Genomic DNA, 22,399 nt, shown 5'->3' with positions numbered 1-22,399 from the left:
CCACCTTAGGTGTACGTGGCTGGCGCCTTAGCCGGTTGAGCTATAGGCGCCGAGCCAGGTCTGTAGTTCTTAACAAGAGAAGTATTTTTATTTTTACCACAATGAGAATAATGCAGTTTCTTTTATTAGAGCCAATTTTTCCAGCTATTTCTCTTTTTTGCCAGCTATATGCATTGTTTATAGCATTCAAAGAATTATGGTTAATAGTGTGCACATTTTTATCTGTGGTCATTAAAATCTATAATTCTGCTTTGCTGAGAAACAATTGGAGGAAATACACAAAGAAAGGAGGGAGATGAAGGTTTGTAGACAGGTGGTTCTCTCCTGTACGGAGATGGCCTGGATACGTAAAGGGCTGTATTGATGGAGCGTGTGGGCGCCGAGCCGCACTGCCCTGTTCTGATTTCACATTACTGTAACTACCTGGGCATGGTTCAAGCTGATTGCACTTAACTCATACATTAAATGGGGCCTGGCTGGTCCCCTCCTCATTGGCTCTCTTTCATTCAGGTTCCTTATGAAAGGATCTAAGCTGTTTCTAAACAAGTAAATTCTAACCCCACCAGCTCCTTTCATGTCCTAAATTAAGTAGTAATAAATGCACTTAGGAAATTGAGTTCTTTTAGGGTCCTGGACTTAGTGGCCATTGGATCTAATTATTCATCAGTCTCGTCTGAGGAGCTTAAGATACAGATTTCTCGTGTTCATCTTGCCCCCACGAGAGATCTTTGACTCAGTAGCCTGGGTCGAGACCAGGAAGGTATTTTGACAAGTCTCCCACGTGACTCTGCTTGCTGCCAATTTAGCGCTGCCTGGCTGTGGGACCTCAAGCCAGCTGTGTAACCCCCTGTGTCTTGGTTTTGTTCTAAAATGGAATAATTTGTTCTTCCCCATAGACCTGTGGTGAGTCTTAAATGAATTACTACATGTTAGTGCTACATAAATGTCAGTCGTTACCAATTCAGTATTGGGATCCACTAGTGCAGGGGTCCTCAAACTTTTTAAACGGGGCCAGTTCACTGTCCCTTAGACTGTTGGAGGGCCGGACTGCGGGCCCCAGGATGAGTGGGCTGCTAAGCAGGACAGGCAGCAGTGGCAAAAACACCCGGCGGGCCAGATAAATGTCCTAGGCGGGCCGCAGTTTGAGGATGCCTGCACTAGTGGTTCCTTTAAAATAAAAAACATCCCATCCCTGCCGAGGCCACACAAACCCACGTTGCTCTCCACCACGTTTCCGGAGTGTGACTGGCCTGCCTTCCCTTCCCGCTTCACCTGCTCTGCAGATGAAGTCATTGTATCTGAAATAGTCCTTTCTATAATTCTGTTTCCTTATTCATTATTAGGAAAGTTAAAGAAATTCATAGTATTTCATAACTGTAAGGAGCTGTGCCAGATCCTCACCTTCAACACGGGACTTCATGTTACTGGCCCCAGGTGGAGAAAGTGACATTCCCCTGTCTCTGCTGGGAGCCACTCTTTCTCTTTCCCATCTCATCCCTCCAGCTACCAGCTTCCCCTGTTATCCAGCTAGAGAAGTTTCCTATTTTTTCCAGACCCTAAATAGGTATCCCGTGTTTACTATATAACTCCTTATTTATTTCTTTCCCAGCATTATTGTAAACTGTCTTATTGTATGTGTGTATTAACCATCTCTCCTGCTGGGATGTGGCACCAGGAGGGCAGGAGCCTTGTCAGTCTGTCCACTGCCCAGACAGTGTCTGGGACACATTCATCTCTTCTAGACTTTGTCCCTCGTCTGCCGGGCTGGGGTGTTGGGAGTGCCTTTGAGCGTGCTCTCCTCTTGGGCCCTTCTTCTCCATTGCACACGTAGCCTGACCAGCCAGAGAAAGCAAGGGTCGTCCTCAGCTGCCTTCTGTAGTCAGTGTTCCCCTGAAGACCCTGGTGAGATACTTCCCCGAAGGGTTGGTAATCCTCTATCCTTGTGACATTTTTGAAAAGGAAAACAATAACTTATCCTTCAGAATTTTAAGTGGAGCTTTAAACATTTATTTCTGAATCTATAGTTTTCTTTATTAAATGGGAAATGAAGGGGACCTTGTCAAGTCAGATTTTTCTTCCTAAATTTGATTCATGCTTTACCTGCACAGGGTAAGAAATTTGAGATTTTGCCGGATGGCTTGCCCTCTGCCAGGAAGCTCATATACTACACAGGGTGCCCCACGCGCTCCAGACACCTCCTGCAGCTCCTGAGCAACAGCCACCGCCTCTACATGAACCTGCAGCCCGTCCTGCGCCACATCCGGAAGCTGGAGGAGAGCGAAGGTAGCATGGGGGGAGGCGCCGCTGCAGCTGCGGGGACTCGGGTTTCAGTTCCTGCAGAGCGGGGTCGGGGCCTGGGACTGCCGAGACTCAGAGCAGCATTTCTATTCACATCTCTGCACTGTTCTTGCAGGCTGGGGGTTGGCTGGAGGGCCACGCCCCAGCACCTCCTCAGAACCTCAGGGACCCCAGGCATTTAGCTATCTCTAGTACAGACTCCAGAGGGTTTCTCCATACCTGGCTTGAAAATCCCTGCAAAAAGCCACTCTGTAAAGGCACAGGGCAAGGATTATCCGCAACTCAGATTTTATATGCATCTCGGAGCTGTGTGTATGCAGCGGCCCACCGTGGTAGGATTATCCACAGGCAGTGTGGAATTCTTCCAATGTGGGTATTCCTCAGGCCATTGTCAATAAAGATAGGTCACAGGTGTGTCTCTGGATGTGTCTTTGGCAGCTGAAAAGCCCCAAGGTCTGGCCCAGCAAGAATGACAAAGGAGAAGGACTTTTCTTTGGGGAGCGGGGCTCAAGTAGTCCTGTGGGGCCTGCTGAGATGCAGGTGGGGCAGAGCAAGCTCCTTGGTGCCCTGGAGTCCGGGGCCCTGGAAGAAGGGCCAGCAGGTGAGGAAGAGCAGAGCGTTGTGAGGGCCTCCACCATCAGCCATGGTCAGCCCTTCTCATCTGGCGAAATCTGGAACTGTGGAGGACAAGCACAAGTTAAATTAGATGAACCCTGTGGTTTCTCGGTTCAAAGAGAAAAAATTCGAAGCTGAGTGTGTTGCTTTTTTTTTTTAACTTCTCAAGATTTTCAGTTTGTCTTGCAGGCTCATGCTGTAGTAACACTTTTGGTATCAGATCTATGGTGATTCGATTCGATTAGATTTGGAGGGGTGCTATGAACGTCAGGATGCAGCTTCACATCCTAGGTTCATATCTGAAACAAGTGCCCACCCTACAGACCTTGACCTTTGCTGCAGGAGCTGGACAAATACTGGCCTTGGTTAAACAGACAGAGGCCTCACAGCAGTTGGCGCTTCTGATGGGTTTCTCTCAGAAACTTTCTCCGTCAAATGAGACCCCATTTGGAGACTCCCTTGTAATTTAGTAGCAATTGGAACGTGATTCACTCCCCACTGTCTGCCACCAAACCACATCTGTCTTTGGAGGAACTGGTGTCACGGTCGGGTATATCGGCCGCCTTTCTTCCCAGGATGACTCATCAGTGTCACAGACATCTCTCCTGTGCTGACACGAATATTAAGAGGAACTCAGGGGGACGGGAGCATTGAGGGAAGCTGTGAGATCAGGCGCGCGGCCCACATTGGCAGGTCTACCTGTGTCCTGAATGGCCAGCGTGGCACCTTGAGAAGTTCATTCCTTCCACCAGCTTTCCGTCTGTAGCATTTTAGCAAATTCTTGTTCACATCACCTGAAAGGAGCTCTTTCGAACCTGAGAGAATTAATGACCCTACTCTATAGGTTCTAAGGTAAAATTACAAAGAATTTTGAGCCCTTTGAGCCTTTAGAGGGGCGGGCTGTGTCCATTCCACACTCGGAACTGTGTGTTCCGAGTCTCTCTGGAGCTTCAGGGAGCGTGTGTCCTGGTTTGTCTTGTGCTGCTGCAGTGGCTGGGTAATTTATAAAGCAGAGAAGTTTATTTCCTCAGTTTTGGGGGCTGGGAAGTCCAAGATTGAGGGGGCTAGCATTTGACAAGGGCCTGCTTGCTGTGTCATCCCATGATAAAAGGCAGGAAGAGAAAGGGGCTGAGGAGGGAGAGAGGAAGGGGCCTGAACTTGCCCTTTACGGTGAGCCAGGCCAGGAGCAGTGACCTTGTTATTCACGAAGGCAGAACCCTCGGGGCCTAACATCTCTCCGGGCCCCGTGTCTAAAGACTGTTACAGTGGCAGTTAGGTCTGAACATGATTCAGGAGGGTGCAGACATTCAAACATGCAGTGGGGTAATGAAGATGGAATGATAAAGATGTGAGTCATAAGTTGGATCCTTTATTTGGGTGAATTATAGGTAGACTGGGGGAGAACCCTTTTTCCTCTTCCAAAGAAGACAGCCTTAGTTTCTTCTCCTAGAGATCCCTCCACTTCTGAAGAAGGGCTCAACCCAACTTCCTCTGGGGCCGCTCTGGCCTGGAGCCAGTTATCTCACCTACACGTAAGAGCTCCATCATTTTAACAAGAAAAGCCCTTTTCAGGGCAACAGGTTAGCAAGACAATAGCACAAAGAGTCAGTGTTTTTCTTAATTAAACTTCATTTAGAGTCACCTTGTCTGAAACACTGTTTTTGTATTTTTTAGTAGAAAATGATCAGAAGAGCTTTTCTATGGGGTTCAGAAGAGAAGGGAAAACGTGCCTTGGGTCATCAAAAACAAATCCAAGCCCAACTTAATTGAATAGCTTGAGCTTATTTTTAGGTCAGGAGGTCATATTTACTCTGTTATGTTTCAGAATAATGCATGAAAAACTTTGTTTCTGGGTGCTTACAAAAGAGGGGACAAAAAGATGTCCCACTGCTGACCCGCCCCACTGACACAGCGCTTCTCAGGGGAGAGTGGTTGCAGTTTGCTTAATTCACCGTTATGTAAACCTTTGCTTCAGTTTGTAACTGGGTGGTGTAAAGCTTCTTAAATGTTTGCAGAAAGTCTGGATGATACAGCGCTGGGAAGGGAAGGGAAGCCAGCCACAGGGGACATGTGGGCTGTGCTGCCACAGTGATGGGAAATGGTTTGCATAGGCCCCTACTCGGTAGAGAGCAGGCTGGTGGGTACTTGTCTTCTCAGGCCTGTAGAGTAACTGTAATGGGCGCTGAACCTGTGAGGACACTGGGAGTGAACAGGCTATTTGTAAGGAGGTGGAGATGCTTTTCAGCAATTAGATCCACACTTCCTGATTGTCTTGGAGCAACAGAGCGCCAACACAGAATAGATATGTTTCACTTTTTTCTCTCCACTTTCCACCCTTCGAAGGGCCACAGAGCTATTACTGTGAAACTGCAGTGAATAGAGACGGTGCAGGAATTTTGTAAACCCTTTAGCTCATCTTCATCCCTACCTCTGCTGACCTTAAAAGGTGAGGGGCCATTAGAGCCCGGTCTCTCCCTGATTGGCAAGTTGCACCTGGCCACGCGTTCCTTGTGGTGATGGTGTCGTCTCCAGCCTGCAGGTCCCAGAGTGACATGAGCAGGCCGGCCCAGAAGTGGCACACTGTCTTCTCCAAGCTCTGTCTGCGTTTTGCATCCTGGAAAGCAAGTCTGGGGAGCCCATGGTGATGATGGGCCAGGCTGGATTCAGACATGAGGAGTGCAAGTATCTTCACTTAACCATGAAACAAGACAAACCCATTAACAGGCCTTTGAGAACCTAATTAGTCTACTAGTTAGCAGTTTCTAAAATAATATTGATTTCCCAGTCCCCAGACGCACTGTTTTAACATGTTACTTCTCATTAGTATTAAGAAGGCAGGGAAGCCAAGCTGTGTCTTTGTTTTGCATTTCTGACCTGGCACACAAAACATTTTTTTTGTCAGTTGTATGCCTGCAGCTAAGAGTAATCGTGTGCCTTAACGGCTACTTTAGTAAAAGGGACTTTGCAGTGTGTCTTTCATTGCAGTAAAGAACACTGCTGACATTTTAAATCAAACAACAGTTTTCCCAGTTGGAGACCGTGTGGGTTTAGGTCATCAAACTGGTAGTGACCACTGTGTTTTGTAAAGAGTGTAAAGCCTCACTAACTCAGCCTTCATGGAGAAAAAGCAGTAACATTAATGAAAATCTAAATTTTAGAATCTTTGTAGGAAATTTACAGAAGAATAGTTTCATTTTAAATTGTATTCAGCAGTTGGAGCTAAGCTAACAATGGAATAAATTAGAACAAATGAATAAATAAAATTAAAGGCAGTTAGCATAATTATATTTATTAAGTAATCTTCTTTAGAACAGTGCTTCTAAAATTATCTGTAGAGAAGGACCATATTTTTTTAAGTAATATGCTATGGACGGATACATTTGCAAAATACAGAATAACATTAGTGGCTGTCATGGCAATGTCCCATGGCTGCAGTGTCACATGGCTGTGGAAGTTTCTAAGCGCTCGTGCTCAGTCACTGAACTTACTGTGCAGCACCAGTCTGTGCCCAGGCAGTGGCTGCAGCTGCCCACCCACTGCGTGCTTGTCTTTGAGTGGTTCACATCCCCTCTTTTCCTTCTTCTTCTTCTTCTTTTTTTTTTTTGAAATGTTTTAGTCTTCGTTTTCTTTCTTTTTTTTTGAAACACAGTCTCACTCTGTCACCGTGGGTAGAGTGCCATAGTGTCATAGCTCACAGCAGCAACCTCAAACTCCTGGATCAAGCGATCCTCTTGCCTCACCCTCCCAAGAAGCTGGGACTACAGGCACCTGCCACAACGTCCACTGGTTTTTCTGTTTTTAGTAGAGATGGGGTCTCACACTTGCTTAGACTGGTCTCGAATTCCTGAGCTCAGGCGATCCACCCACCCCAGGCTCCCAGAGCAGCGTTAGGGTTCCAGGAGTGAGCCACTGCCCCCGGCCAGTGTCTCAGTGTTAGGCCAGGCTGCTGTCTAAATGATCACTGCTTTCTAGTCAATACATTCTGGATGCGAAGCTGTCCTTGGCATTGGCCTGGTGCCTAACCAGCCGCTCCTTCCATCTTGCTTCCTTGACACAGAGAAGAAGCAGTACCGGGAATCTTACATCAGCGACAACCTCGACCTGGACATGGACCCGCTGGAGAAGCGGGCACGGGCCAGCGGCAGCAGTGCAGGCAGCGCGCAGCACAGGCGCCTGTCTCACCACTCCACTGCCAGCCACAGCAGCTCCCACACCTCGGGCATCGAGGCCGACCCCAAGCCCCGTGACGCAGGGCCGGAGGACGGCTACTCCGGCAGCGCCGTGCACCGCAAGCTGAGGACCTGCAGCTCCATGACCAGCCATGGCAGCTCCCACACCTCGGGGGTGGAAAGTGGCGGCAAGGACCGGCTGGAGGAGGACTCCCAGGACGATGGTAACCGTGCTCATCCTGCGGCGTGGACGTCGGGGAGCGACTTTGAAGAGTAGTGATGGGGAGGGAACCCTGCCGTCCCCCTGCTGACTCGCTCGAGCTGCTAGTACTTGGCCAGAGCAAAACATCCTTCCAGTCATGATTCTCTGCGGCCACCGGGGAAGGGGGTGGTTGGAGTGGCCCCCGAGTGTTAGCTGTCCATACGGAGTAAGACACAGCAGCTCTCATGTCTGTAGTGGGGCAGTGACGAGGGTGACACAGTGGGCAGAGTGCAGTGAGAGTGACAGGAACACACGCCCCACCCCCGCCCAAGTAGAGTGGAGCCCGAGTCCCTGGGTTAGGTAGGGATGTGTTCTGGACATGCCTCTTATGTGACTGAAACTGTCAGGGGTAGAAAAAAGACAAAGCACCTGGCTGCCAGCAGTTTACTGTTTTAAAGAGATAGGACCACCGGCCCTTGTCAGCCTAACTCAGTGTTCGTGCACCTCGTTTACATTATTGTTCTGTCTCAGATAAGTGCCACAGCATCAGGGTCAGGGCAGAGACACTGGCTCTGTTGAGGGAAACCGCAGGACGTGTGTTCATCCCTGTAGAATTTGCGTGGATCTCAAATCACACTGCTCTGTGCCCTGCGCGCAGGCAGCCGTGGGAATGGGGAGCTTCGTGGCCTACCCCCCACCTGTGCCAGCAAACGACCCCTCAGGTTCACTTGGCTGTTCATCATGGCAGCAAAGCAGCACAGTCTTTCTTCTCAAAGAGTAAGAGTAGCTGATGATTGTCATGGCCGCAGGGCTGCGTGGATGACACAGCAATCCTATGAGAATATCAGGTGGCCCTTAGTGGGGTGGTCCTTGCAGTTCCATGTTGAACAGTCTCAGCAGCAAATTTATTTTCAAATATGAATAATGTCATTAAATGTCTTTCCTCCTCCTTTGTCAGAAATAGAGATGCTAGTGGATGACCCCCGGGACCTGGAGCAGATGAACGAGGAGCCCCTGGGGGTCAGCCCTGACCTGTGCGTCTGCATCACAGAGGACATGCTCCTGTCACGGACGCTGAACGGACACTCCGGTGAGCTGCTGCGGGAAGTTCTCCTTCTGAAAAGCAGAAAATAGAAGGGATGGGTGGGAGCTTTAGGGAAGGGGGGAAGGCTGGAATACGAGTGTCCCCAGGTTCGTGTCATAGATTACGGGACGTGGGCCTCTGCGGAAGAAGAAACCCTCTCAGGGTCGGGACTAGCATCGTCTCCCTGACACTGACAGAAGGCAGCTGTGGCGTCGGGCGCTCTGTGTTCCTCACTGCTCCGATCAGAGTCACGCGGCGAATCTGGAGGCGCCGTGGAGATCCTCAGTCTGGCCTCCTTTTATAGATTAGAGAGGACAGAGTCCATGGCTAGGGACAGAAGTCTGGCCTCCAGGATTGTGTCGTGATTGATTTTCCCACGCTGGTGTACTGGTACAGGAGTCTGGGACAAAAATGTCAGAAAGGGTTAACCTAAAAAGAAACTTTTAAACTCCATATTGGTAGTCGTTCTCTGAAAGCATAGTTCACTATGATTTTTCACTATACGGTTATGTGTTTAATAAATCTGTTTGTGTTTTATGGAAGATACTATCTTAAAAACAGGCAGCAATATGGCCTTGGTCACTTCTAACTGCTGCTGTCACTCGTCATGAATTAGTCTCTGTCCTTTAGAAAATGTGCCTTAGGAACCACCACTGTTGAAGTGACCCACATCCATATCGTGCTTCCACTTTGATTGAATGAAAGGCTCTGTTAGGGCTGGACAACCTGTCACTGCCCCACCCGTCCCTGACACTCTGTGACCCTTTCCAGAAGCAGGACCTGCACACAGTCCCCATCCTCCTGGCACTTAGCTCTGCAAGAGCATGGGGTACCTTTCATCTCAGGGTGCCGTCTGCCAGCCCACACAGTCACCGGGACCACAGCCCCCAGGTGCTCTACCTGGAGCAGAGCTGCTGTGGCCACTGGGCCTCCCTCCCGGCCCAGCAGGACTCAGCTGTGCTCTGGCCGTGCTTAGAGTCTACGTACAGACTTTGCCCCTTTCTGTCATTTGCTTTATGATATTCCATTTTCTTCTTATAAATATATTCTAGCATGTTTTAGATATAAATCACAGCTTTATGCACATGATGGGTGCGTGGATAAGCTGTGTGTATCGGTGTTTGTGGAGAGGAAATGGGCTGAGACAGTGTGTGGGAGGGTTCCCCTGGGAAGGGGCACCAGGGAAGCTGACTTGCACCTTGGGTTTTTACTGAGGGCACCAAAAAGATGCGTATGTGGTTTAAGAAGGGAGAAGCTGTGCTGAAATTGTAATGTTCGGTATTACAATACCTGGTTACGCCCTTACCATTTCTGTCACCTTGTATACAAGTGTGTCAAGTGTGATTATCTCTTGTAATCACAGCATCACTTGAGTATTTTAATACAGTATTTTCATTTCTTAAGTTGTGTATACATTTTTTGGCACCATCTGTATATTTTTACATTTAATTTTTGTAAGATTATTAATTTTGTAATTTTACTTTTTTTTTTTTTGAGACAGACTCTCATTTTGTCACCCTGGGTAGAGTGCTGTAACATCATAGCTCATAACAACCTCTAACTCTTCAGCTCAAGTGATTCTCTTGCCTCAGCCTCCCAAGTAGCTGGGACCACAGGCACCTGCCACGGTGCTCTGCTATTTTTAGAGACAGGGAGTCTCTCTGTGTCTCAGGCTGGTCTTGAACTTATGAGCTCAGGCAGTCCACTTGCCTCAGCTTCTAAGAGCTAGGATTACAGGCATGAGTCACCATGCCCAGCCTAATTTTGTAATTTTAAATAGAAGTAAAATTTCGATAAATAGGATGGCTGTGTAAGAAGATTGCTATACAAACATGTTTATTGAAATGTTAAGACAGGCCAGGTGCAATGGTTCACATCTGTAATCCCAGCACTCTGGGAGGCTGAGGTGGGTGGATTATGTGAGCTCAGGAGTTCAAGACCAGCCTGAGCAAGAGTGAGACCCTCGTCTCTACTAAAAGATAAAAAAGCTGAGGCAAGAGGCTCACTGGAGCCCAAGAGTTTAAGATTGCTGTGAGCTATGACACCACAGCACTCTACCTAAGACGACATCTTAAGACTGTCTACAAAAAAAAAAAAGTTATGATAGCAAAGAAAGAAAAGAGCAGTCAGTGGTTAGATCCCACTCTGTTCACACAATGGCGTATGATGGAGGTGTGGCATTAAGTAGGAGGTTTTCGAGTAACGTGTAATAACAAGAAAGACAGGTAAGGAAGACAATAACAACTGCATAAAAGTATGGTGTAATTTAAAAATTAAAATGTTGATATGTATATAAAAATAAAGAAAATACATAAAAATATTAGCCTTTTCTCCAGGTGACAGAATCATGGATAATGTGGTTTTTCTTTCTTGCACTATCCTAGTTTTCTGAATTCTCTACAGTTTGAGCATTTAAATATTGTTTATGAAACCCTGAGCTCAGACAGAGTCCTGAGCGGCTGTGCCACTGCCCTGCATTCTCAGTGGAGTTGCTGGGTCAGCGTTTTCAGTGCCAGGCTCAGCGCTGACTCCTCTCCAGTCACTTGCAGGCGTGGTGGCCAGGGGCACATCTATCAGGACACCCAAAGGAGCCACACCTAGTGCAGCAGGTGCAGGAGTCCACATGCCCCTGTAAGGATCTATTCAAAGATTTATTGCTTTATAGGAGAGAAAGATCTTTCTAGAGAAAGGCCCCCTACTAAAGCAGTTTGTACTAACCCCCAGAACACAAATCTCACCTGACGATTTGTAAACTGTCCACATGTGAATCAGAAATGTCTTCATGTTCCAGGTTTCATTGAACTGATTTTTGAACACCTGATCTATTTAAGGTGTATGCTGGATGCTGAATCCTTACAAGATGGTTCTAAAGAGTTAAGGGACAGAACACAAGTCATTCCTGTAGGTTCCTAGCAGCAGCTGAATAGAAATCTCATTACTCAAGTTTCTCTTTCTGTGGAGGGAGGTGGACTTTTCTTGAAAAGCGCTTTGGCCTTGCAGATGTAGGGCTTGCCCTGCTCCCTGACAAGTGGCATTCGTCTACACCTCTGTTCTTGTTGGTAGTTTGACCTGAAATAAGTTTTTCTGGGTGCTTCACTCACAAGCCAAGGTCATGTAGGAAAATGTCAGCCCTGGATTTCTGTTGCTGAAAACTCAGTGGGTCTCCCAGAGCACTGAGATGATCAGGGGCCCTGTTCTCAAAGGCCCATTACTGTTTGGTCTCCTGCCAGTGGGATTTGCTGGAGGAGGCCTGTGCTGCAGCGTCCTGTCAGCCCAGAGGCGCTCCCACTTACGTGCGCCCTGCAGGCCCCGTGCCACACCCTTCCCTGCGCCTGCTATTGAGTCGTCAGTGAGACTCCTGGGTAGATGCTGGTAACCCACCCCATTCTATAGGAGGGGACTGAGACACAGGGAGGCTAAGTGACAGCCCAGGACACACAGCTCATTACTTGTCTGGGCCAGGTTCCAGCCAGGTCTGCTGACTCAGGTGGCCGGGGCCCCCACAGTTCACCACTGGAGGCCCCAGCGGAGCCAGACCTGGAAGGCTGTGCCACTGCTCCGCAAGGTGACGTGGAGGGAGAGGAGTGGAGGCTTTGACCTGCAGTGTTTGTTTTTTATTTCCAACTTCATCATAAATAGCATGATAGAAGTTTATTGGGAAATTCAGACTCTGAGCTCCTTTCTGTACTCTAACCCCACTCACTACCCTCTGTCTTCCATGAGACAGGAGAGAATTTCATTCCTGGTAATAGTAGGTGTCAGAGTATGTGGCAGAAAGTGCGAAGTAGTCCTTTGAAGTATTCATGTGAAGTATTCATTGTGTTTTTCTCGGTGTTTTATCTCAGGGTTGATTGTAAAAGAAGTTGGTTCTTCCACCTCCAGCTCGTCAGAAACCGTTGTCAGACTGCGCGGGCAGAGCACTGACTCTCTCCCACAGGTATGTGGAGTGAAAGTTTAAATTAGAAGCTGAATTATGGGAAATTTTAAGTGAGAAATTACATTTACATTTATATAAATGAACAAAAATTTACAACCGTAAGAAAGTGATTCTTACTAGATACATACGCTCTAGTTTTATTTTGAATTTATTTCTATTTTATTTGCTTGTTTCACTTATCTTTGAGTTGGTTATTATTTAGATACTAAGTATATACTTCATTTTACACTTTATATATAGCTGGACACTTTCTGGTCTTGGCTTCTGGGTGTGCGTGTGCACGTACACATACCACGCACATGTGCGTGTGTATGCATGAACGTGTGTGGTGTATGTGCATGTGTGTGTGTTCATGAACGTGTGTGGTGTGTGTGTGTATCTCGTGACCTGAGACACCTGGGAGAATAATATTCTTGTCTAGTGTGTTATGGCAGAAAGGTTTCTGGTTTTCCATTCGGATTTAATTTTTAAAGTATCCTGAGCTAGAGCATTTGACACCTTATGATTTCTGGTTAAACTATTAAAATGTCAGAAGATGTAGTAAGACACTCTGACCCTCGTGGTGTCAGCGTGTGGACCTGCTCTCCGCCGACAGCACCTCTATCCTGAGCACACGCTCCCTCCTCCCTCCTCTGCTTTTCTGTTTTGGATTCTCTTTGTGTATTGGGTTTTTTTTTTCCTTCTGTATTTGTTTTTCTCTTTTCTTTCTTTTTCTTAAATGTTGGCTCTCTTTCCCCTTGATTTTTTTCCCCCTGTTTTTCCTTTTTTTCTAATTCTCCTTTACTTTCATTAAAGTACCATAATGTGAAATGGTATTTATTAAATATTCTCTGAAAAGTCTGATGAATACTCTTTCAAGTGTGTGTACAGTGCAGTGAATTTTTCATACCACCTGGATTGCACCCTCCCTCTGCCACTCAGGGCTGACACTTAGTGCGCAGAAATGTTTGGGGGGCGCGGCCGAGAATCCCAGCCTTAACACCCGGGGAGAACAGTCCTGTAGCTTGAGGCTTTGCGGGAAGACCGAGGGACTCTGCGTGTGGAGTCCTCTTGGCACGAGGGAAGACTGCATCGGTACCAGGGATCGTGCTGTGCTAGGAGTGTCCCTTAGAAGGGACGTTCTCTAGTAAAATGTCCTGGAACGGAACGTCTTATTCTAACCAGGTCGCCCTGTTTGGTGTTCAGCAACAACAGTGAGAGAGAGAACATCTCATTCCTTAAGCAACCCCTGAGCCTCTCCCCTGCATGTCGTCATCTCAGCTGTTTTTCCACCTGCTTGGATTTCCCACCAGTGCCCTCTTCGGGATGATGAGCTCTGAAAGTCTGCTCCCTGCCGTGGGGGGCATTTGGCACAGCATGACCCCTTGAGTGTTCAGGGGCCTGGGGCTTGCCCCAAACCTTGGCAGCACCAAGAACACTTTATGGCCTCATTTTAGCATAATTGATGGATTTCTGAAATGCTAGAGATAGGTGGGTTCCTGTATTTCTGTGCCTTGGATTATTTATCTATAAAATGAGGGGAATTGGCTTGGCGCCTGTAGCTCAGTGGTTAGGGCGCTGGCCACATACACCGAGGCAGGCAGGTTCAAACCCAGCCCGGGCCAGCTAAAACGGCAACGACCCCTGCAACAAAAAAAACAGCTGGGCGTTGTGGCAGGCACCTGTAGTCCCAGCTACTTGGGAGGCTAAGGCAAGAGAATCTCTTAAGCCCAAGAGTTTGAGGTTGCTGGGAGCTATGACACCACAGCACTCTACCAAGGGGGACATAATGAGGCTCTGTCTCAAAAACAATAAAATAAGGGGAATAACAGCACCTGCTTCATGGTACTGTCAGGGAGATGAAATGAGTCACTCCCTGCAGAGTGCGTAGGTCCCGGCCTGGCCCAGAGTGTGTGCTCGGGAAACGTCAGCTGCAGCTGGTGGATTTCCCCTCAGAACCCGGGGCCCAGAAGCTGCCCAGACTGGAAACCACTTCCTAACATGAAAGGCTCTCTCGCCCTTTATGATTTGGCGGTGTCCCCTTCGCAGGGCCGTGTGCTGACCCTTCACTCCAGTCTTTCCTCTCAAAGTTGTCCCACCCTCCCCCTGTTTTGCAGACTATCTGTCGAAAACCAAAGACCTCCACGGACCGACACAGCTTGAGCCTGGACGACATCAGACTTTACCAGAAAGACTTCCTGCGCATTGCGGGTCTGTGTCAGGACACTGCTCAGAGCTACACCTTCGGCTGCGGCCATGAACTGGATGAGGAAGGCCTCTATTGCAACAGCTGCTTGGCTCAGCAGTGCGTCAACATGCAAGTTGCCTTTCCAGTCAAAAGAACCAGCAAGTACTTTTCTCTGGATCTCACTCACGATGAAGTTCCAGAGTTCGTCGTATGAAACTGTCTGTGTGCAGCCGTGCGGGAGCCCGCTGCTTGCTTCAGGGTGTGGAAGCTGTGGGCTCCATACCTGTTATTTGTGCCATATTGTCTTCACCCCAGACATAGCTCTTTCTTTATAATACTTGTGGAAACAAAAGCCTTGAGACAAGTGCACTTTACGTATTACACAGAAGACAATTACAGAAAATGCACAGCAAAACAAGTGCCCGGAATTTCATTCATGTTTTAGAAAGAGATGTGCTTTACTGATCACCAAGCCTGCAGAAAATTAGACTGGTTGGTTTGCTCATTTGTTTTTTTTAGGTCAGTTAAACATAATATCATACTTTTATCACCTGAAAGATGCTGTTAGGTTTATTTGTTTGCTTGTAAATTTTTCACGCCTCCTTCATAAAAAGTTCATGGTTTGAGGGAGGGAAGAGATTCTCTCTACTGTTAATGGAGAGGCCATTGCCACCGGGAGGTTGTCCCGGAGTGAACACTGATGACGTGGGCAAAGTCCGTGGTTCTAGCGCGCCAAAGCTGTGTGTGTGATGGGGCAGCTGCTTGGAGGTCCCTGATGACGGGAAGACCAGCAGCCGGAAGCCTGCGGCTGCAACGCCTGTGACTCCACCACACCTCGTCAGTGCTGCGTGCTCCTCCTCCACCTTCCAGAAAGTTCCACGGCTTGGCTGAGTTTCTCATCCACGGACAGATCAGTTGTGTTCGTGTCATAATGCATTCTGTGGCGTTTACAAAAGCTGTTTCTGTCAAAACTATGGAAATATCTTAGACAATGTTTGTGCTTGGTGGTGTTTTGTTTGTTCAGGTTTTTTTAATAATCAAGAACAAATTATAGTAATGTTAGTTTCTGCTTAACCAAAATATCCTAACTATATGCAGATGTTCTACATATATAAATCCATGGGCCGTGTGTGTTTATATGTGTGTAAAGCTTACTAAGTCTTCATTACGGCTTCCATGACCGTCTTATAGACATGGAACTTCTCGTTCAATACTGAGGGTGTGTTACCAAATGATCTCTGCAGACAATCAATTGCTGTATGTAAAGAATGACTGTTTCCTTGTGTGCCTTTGGCCATGATTCTCAACCCTGATTGTGTAGCAGAATTTGGGGAGCTTTAAAAAAAAATAATGTCAGAGTCCTCCTACCAGACCAATTAAAATAAGTCTCTGTGGTGGGAGCCAAGGAGAGCGGCCTTTGCCTGAAGTTCTCCAGGTGGAGCCGATATGCAACAGGGTTGAAAATGACCAATCTGGAGGGTGTGTTTTTGTTGATTTTGAAGTAAAAAGCATGCAGTAGATGTGGTGAGAAAGGGCCACTTTTAAGACAGTTACCTGCTATGCTGCTGTTGAGACGTGTGTGAAAGCAAGTGAGCTTGTCAGCCTTTCAATGTAAAAACATTGCTCGCACTTGAGGAGAGAACTTCACAGCACAATGTCTTTCTATGAGATGTTTTTAATGATTTAGTATTTTACAACATTTGTTTACCATATTTTGATATACCATTTTTTCTATCTGCCAGGTTTTATTAAAAATATATATTATTTTCTAAAGAAACAGTCATATTTTTGTACAAAATTATTATGTTTTCAGGTAACCAAGAAATAGAGTTAGGGTAGAGCAGAACTCAAGCAGTGTTAGCTGAGGATGGGAGTCAGCATTCCAGGACCAGGGTGAGTGTGCGCCCCCTGCCCTCCTGCGCTGGGCCGCAGGCCTGTGTGCAACACGCCTTGTCCAGCTACTTTCTCCTCATACTTTACAAAGGAAAAAAACATTGTGTACAGTTGTATGGTCATGAAATTATTTTGCTTTCATCAAATGCTTTAATAGAACCAAAGTTTCAGATATTGGAATGTATAAAAGTATCTCAGTCTCTGTGCAAAAGGATAAAAAGCAGAGAGGATCATTTAGTGGCTGTTTCCCGTCTAAGTCATTAAATAATCCACCGTTTCTTCCAGATGATGCTGAGACAAGTCCTGGGGAATTCTGTGCTCCCTTGAGCCCGGATCACGATGCAGTGCTTTCCGTCAGCTCTTAGAGTTTCTTCCAAACATAAAGAAAAGGCATATTTAAGAAAGAAACATAAAAAACATATTTAATTACTACGAAGAGGTAGAGCTTCCTGTTTTCTCTCTCCTTAGCCAGTCCCAGGGTTTCGCCAGCTGCGTTGGTGGCTTTGCACACCTCTTTTCTAATTGGATTAGTCTTGTGGGTTTTCAAAAATGAAACATGTTAAGGAACATTGCTTTTCGATCCACTGTTTCCAGCAGAATTATATATATACACACGTGTATGTAAATGAAAATCCACTTTGAATAATCTACATTTTGTATTTCAAAATTGTTTTTAAAATAAAGAAAGAGAAAAACATAAAGCTGTCATTTCCTCGGCATTTCTCGCGTGCCCACTGCTGTCCAGTGCACCAGTCTGGCGTACGCTGCTCTCTGCACCCACATTGTACTTGTGCTGATGAGCTTTCTGTCTCCCAAGATTGTAAATGATCCTTTCTATGAAAGGATCATCATATCAGGGTGATACCAAAAGTGTGTTAAAAAAAAAAAGATTTTGTAATTATTTCTTATAGATGTTTCACAGTAAGATTAGCAGTCAATAAAGTTACTTTTTTTGCCTTAAATTGCTTTTTGTTACCAGAGCCCTCAGTGAGGCAGGAAGCTTTGAAGAGCGAGTGTCCACAGTGTGTTCTTTCCCACAGTGGGGCCCAAGAAAGGACTGTGGACACCGAGCAGAGCAGCCTTTGCAGTAATGACAGTGACAGAGAGGCCAATTACTGCCTGTGCCAGAGCCTGCTCACCTGTGTGAGGTTGTATGTGTTACCTCACCTCTGCCCGTGCTCCACAAGGCAGGCACAGTTATCCTCAAGCTTGAGGGGAAGGCACCCAAGGTAGGGGGGTAATCCAAGGAGTCTGTGGTAGTCAGTTACTACTCGGTCCCAAATTGCAGGGCTAAGATGATTCTACTTTTTAAAATATAATTTAGATTATTAACATAGTCATTATTGGACTGTTGAAGGTTTTGTTTTTTCAGACAGGGTCTTGCTCTGTCACCTGGGCTTGAGTGTAGTGGCAACCTCAACTCAATGCAGCCTCAAACTCCTGGGCTCAAGTGATCCTCCTGCCTTACCCTCCCCAGTAGCTGGGACTACGGGCACCTGCCACCACACACTTTATTTTATTTTTTTATAGAGTTGGGGTATTGCAAACTCCTGGTCTCAAGCAGTCCTCCCACTTTGGCCTCCCAAAGTGCTAGGATTATAGGCATAAGCCATGGCACCCTGCCTGACTGTTGGTTTTAATTTTAAAAAAAACTAAGTGGTAAAAGTATTCATGGCCAGGCGTGGTAGTTCACACCTAATCCTAGCACTCTGGGAGGCCGAGGTCAGCAGACTACTTGAGCTCAGGAGTTTGAGATCAGCCTGGGCAAGAGTGAGACCCCGTCTCTACCAAAAATAGAAAAATTAGCCAGGCTTTATGGCAGGCACCTGTAGTCCCAGCTACTCGGGAGGCTGAGACAAGGGGATCACTTGAGTCTGGGAGTCTGAGGTTGCTGTGAGCTGTGATACCACGCCACTCTACCCAGGGTTACAGAGTAAGACTGTCTCAAAATAAACTTCATTGGCAAGACCGAATATGAGGTGGGCATAGCAGGAGGGAGAGATCTGAGCCGAGGGTCCCCAAACTCACTTTCCAAAGGGAAACACTTTGCCTTGTCTTGGTTCCAGCTTTCTTAGCTATAAAATGGAGATACTAATTCTTTTTTTTTTTTTTTTTTGCAGTTTTTGCCCAGGGTTGGCCTTGAACCCACCACCTCTGGCATATGGGGCCGGCGCCCTACCCCTTTGAGCCACAGGCGCCACCCAATGGGGATACTAATTCTAAGGACTGTTTGAGCAATCAAATAAGGACTAAAATTTAATGCCCTTGCCGAGCTGCACAGGAGAGAGGCTTTCATGTCCAACAGTTAACTCTCAGAGTAGAGCTGCTTGGCCATTCAGAAGGGCATGATCCAAAACCAGAGCTTCTAGTGGGGTGTTACTGAGTACGGCAGAGTGTTTGGCAGATGGTGAGAAGTCAAGGAAAGAACATACCCTGTCACCTGCCACGGGTCTGTCACACACCTCGTGCCTCATCCTGACAGCTCCTCAAGTTGTCGCTGTCACCCTCATTTCACAGCAGAGGAAACAGTTAAACTTGCCCAGTGTCTTCCAGCTAGTGTGTGGTGGGGCAGAGCTCCCGCTGCATCCACCATGCCCCCCGCTGCCCTGGAGGAGGCGCAGACCCTGACCAGGAAGCGGACTCCATTCTGATGTGTGGTGAGTGCACTTGCTAACTCAGTCATTTTGTGAGCATGCGCTGTGTGCCAGATGTCTGCAAGGTTATGCAGGCCTTACCTTGGCAGAGGCAGTGAAGACCAGAGACTGGGAGATGGGAGGCAGGGAGGCCAGAAAAGGTCTCCCGAGAAGAAGAGTGTTGATGGGGCCTTCTGGTAGATGCACTGAGGCGCAGGCCACCCAGGCAAAGGCTGAGAGATGAGATAATGATCCTTCTGGGACCTACAGACACTTTGGTTTGAGTAACCACTCCCCAGCCTTGTCATGAGAGCCTTGGATGCCCAGATGAGGATGTTGAGTTTTCTTCCAGATGGCAGGGAGCCACGGAAGGGAGTTCATTTGGGGAGAGACCTGCGTTTAGGATCTTGAGGAAATGATGGGACCAGCACTGGCAAGGAAGGTTCGGAGGATGCCGGGAGGTGATGTGGGTCTGAACCAGGGGTGGGGCAGCAGGAAGGAAAGGGACAGATTTGAAAGCTGTGCAGGAAGCAGGGTCACACAAATACAAACAGGAGGTTGTCATCTAAACTAGATGCCACCGAAGAAATAGGCAATTTCCCCTTACTTGGCAGTATCCTTGGGAAAACTAGAGTTAACTTCTGCTATATATTATGGATTAAAGTCTCCTCTGCATCGATTCTTTAAGTGTTAAAATTTGGCATGATGGTCACAAATCTTGTCTAGAGCAGTGGCTCTCAACCCTCCTTGAACATTAGATAACCCAGAGCGTTTGCTTTAAACAGCATGGTTGGGCCCAGCCCAGCTCTGCTGATGCCCTTGGCCTGGGTGACGCTAATGTGCACCAGAGCCGCAGCACCCGGTCTGAGCTGAAGCTGGGCACTGTGGACCAGCCGGGCCACCCGCCCTGAGCTTGCACGATCCGCAGCTGGGGTGAGCTGGGTGTCCAGAAGGTCCAGGTATGTTGCATGTTGTGAGAAGGACATTTTTTCCTTTGCCAATAAAGCTGTCAGAGAGTGGCCAACTTTCAGGGAGGCGCTGACCTCACCATCTCAGAAAGTCTGATCCACCATGTTTCAGAGACGAGGCTGTTGTGACTCTGGCTGAGTGTGAGGTGGGGTTATGTGACTACCCTGCAATGCTTTTAAATCTCCCTGTCACGGTTTGTTTGTCTTATTATTTCTTTAGTGGTCTATACAAGTTGATCCCCACATGGTGGCACATGGAAAATAAGTGAGCTGGTTTTACCCAGTCCTTTGATTCCTAAGACTTCGTATTTTGAGTTAATGGAGAGGCCTGACCTCTGAAAAGATGCTGTGAGGCATGGTAGGTGATGAGGCTGTCTCCTCTCAGGAGATTGACTAAAGGTCTGTAAACACAGCACAGCTATAATTAACCAGCTCTTTACTTAGTTGGGTGTTTACCCATCCGGTATGACTGTAGTCAGCTGAGGCCTCCTCGGTTCATTGCTGTCATCACTGCAAGAGATGTTTCATAAGGACAGACAGTTCCCAGCGTAAGTAGGAAGATTCGGTTCTAGGTTTGCTTCCAAATCGGTTGGTTGACATTTAGAACACATGTCCCCAACCTCCCTAACTAGCCCGTGAATGCTGTTTAACGCAGGGATGTTGTTAGAGACAGCCTTCTTTTCTGTACGTTAGTAACCCTCTGTCAAAGAAGAGGCGCACAACAAAAACAAAGTGGGTGGAGTGACTGCACGACCAATGAAGATGACAGCCCCCCACAGGTTCTGCTTCTCGGGGTGCCTCCATGCCCAGGATAGATAAAAGCAGAAGAAAGCTGCAGGCCAGCTGCGCTGAGAAGCTGCACTAAACCAGTCTCTCCCCTGAACTTGTGTGCGGGGCGCCTCCACACCCCGACCCCCAGTTCAGAGCTGCTTGATGAAAGAGGCAGCTGGAATAGGCCCTTTTCTCCCCTGATCTATGGGCGGGGGAGGAAGAGGATAGGCCTGGGACCTACTCTAAGGAGCAGAAGCCCTGGGTCATCCTCAGTCGCTATTCCTGAATTGCTACGGGGTAAGAATAAGATGCTTTAAGGAAGAAGTTAAGGACCCGGTCCTGGGGCCTTTAAATGCAACTTCAGTACAAATGTGTAAGACCAACATCCACTGAAGGATTTAAGAAAAGCCTGAACAAATGGACATATCTACTGCATTCTTAAGAGGAAAGAATAAAAAACATGACGTTTCCCATCGATGTCAATCAAAATCCCAAATAAAACATTTCAGCCACGATGGAGAGATAGGATCTAGTTTTCTCTACAATCTTAAATAATTAAAAACAGAGAAACATGAATAAGAAATGTTTTCCAGGCAGTTGACAGTAGGCAGTGTGGCAGAGCTGCCCTTGGGGAGGTGGACACAGCGGCCACCTGCACTGCCCCTCACTGCCCAGGAGTGCCCAGGTCAGCACACAGACAGGAGAAGAACAAAGGGACCAGCCATGTCCCTGACTTGGGAAGGCAGAGCCGAGAATTTAGGTGGACCGAGGGGCCAGTTCACAGGGCAGAGCACTAGAGAAAGAGTCCAGGGAAGAGGAGGAGGCCTGGGGACCTGCAGTGCTCAGCCGAGTGCTGCTAAGTACAGGGTCCTGCTGTGAGGAGAGCACCTGGGCTGCAAGTGACCCCTGAGGAGTGACAGGGCCAGGAACAGTTTGATTCCCCTCACTTAGAATGCAGAGGTCTCGCAATGCGTAGAACATCCAGTGAATGGAGCCACTGGGGTTTTGCTGGAGGTCGCTGTGGCCCTGCCCGATGAAGCTTCAAAAGCAGCCTCTTCCTTATGGCAGAAGCTGTTCAGCCTTACCAGTAACAAGGTAAGTGCGCGTTAATATGCTGATAAGGTATTTTTTACCTATCAAATTGGCAAAACTTCAAATGATTGGTAACATTCAGTGGTTATAATAGTGTGAAGAAATTAGTACTTCCATATTTTTTGACAGATGTGTAAATTAATACAGCATTTTTAGTAGGACAGTTTGGGTAGTTTGTATCAAAAATTTGAATAGAGCTAGCTTGCAACTCAGCAATTTTATTTCTAGATATTTACCCTATAGAAATACATGCCTGCGAAAAATATTTAACTGTATTGATTTGAAAAGAGAAACATGTTACATGACCTACATGTCCAATGTTGGCAAAGTCTTACTGTGGTATAATGTGCAGCAGTTAAAAGCCAATGTTTTAGATACACAGACATTAAAACATCTACAGCATGTATTGAGTGCAGAAAGAAAGACGACATAGTGCCTACTGCAGCAGGAATAAAAGATAAGGCACATAATCATGTGTATTTAAGTGTAAGTGCATGAAAAATGATAAACCAGCCCACAGGTAACTCTGAGGAGAACGGCTAATGACAGTGGAGAAAAGGGAACTTACCT

The 22,399-nt window shown here is 47.2% G+C and overlaps 1 protein-coding gene across 2 annotated transcripts in view; it reads left to right on the top strand.

The window, feature by feature from the left end:
* Positions 1 to 16,464, top strand: part of FRMD6 (FERM domain containing 6) — an 82,770-nt gene extending 66,306 nt beyond the window's left edge. For both annotated transcript variants that reach the window (XM_003792146.3, XM_023514506.1), the window contains exons 10-14: positions 2,109 to 2,283; positions 6,971 to 7,306; positions 8,243 to 8,374; positions 12,214 to 12,305; positions 14,402 to 16,464. In XM_003792146.3, the coding sequence (XP_003792194.1) occupies positions 2,109 to 2,283; positions 6,971 to 7,306; positions 8,243 to 8,374; positions 12,214 to 12,305; positions 14,402 to 14,686 (1,020 nt within the window). In that variant the 3' untranslated portion in view covers positions 14,687 to 16,464. The remainder of the gene's footprint in view (positions 1 to 2,108; positions 2,284 to 6,970; positions 7,307 to 8,242; positions 8,375 to 12,213; positions 12,306 to 14,401) is intronic.
* The last annotated feature ends 5,935 nt before the right edge of the window (positions 16,465 to 22,399 follow it).

This window comes from Otolemur garnettii, unplaced genomic scaffold (assembly GCF_000181295.1).
Source record: "Otolemur garnettii isolate 467f Iridium unplaced genomic scaffold, OtoGar3 scaffold00054, whole genome shotgun sequence".
In the NCBI taxonomy this organism is placed as follows: domain Eukaryota; kingdom Metazoa; phylum Chordata; class Mammalia; order Primates; family Galagidae; genus Otolemur; species Otolemur garnettii.
This window is presented reverse-complemented; position numbering and strand designations above follow the sequence as displayed.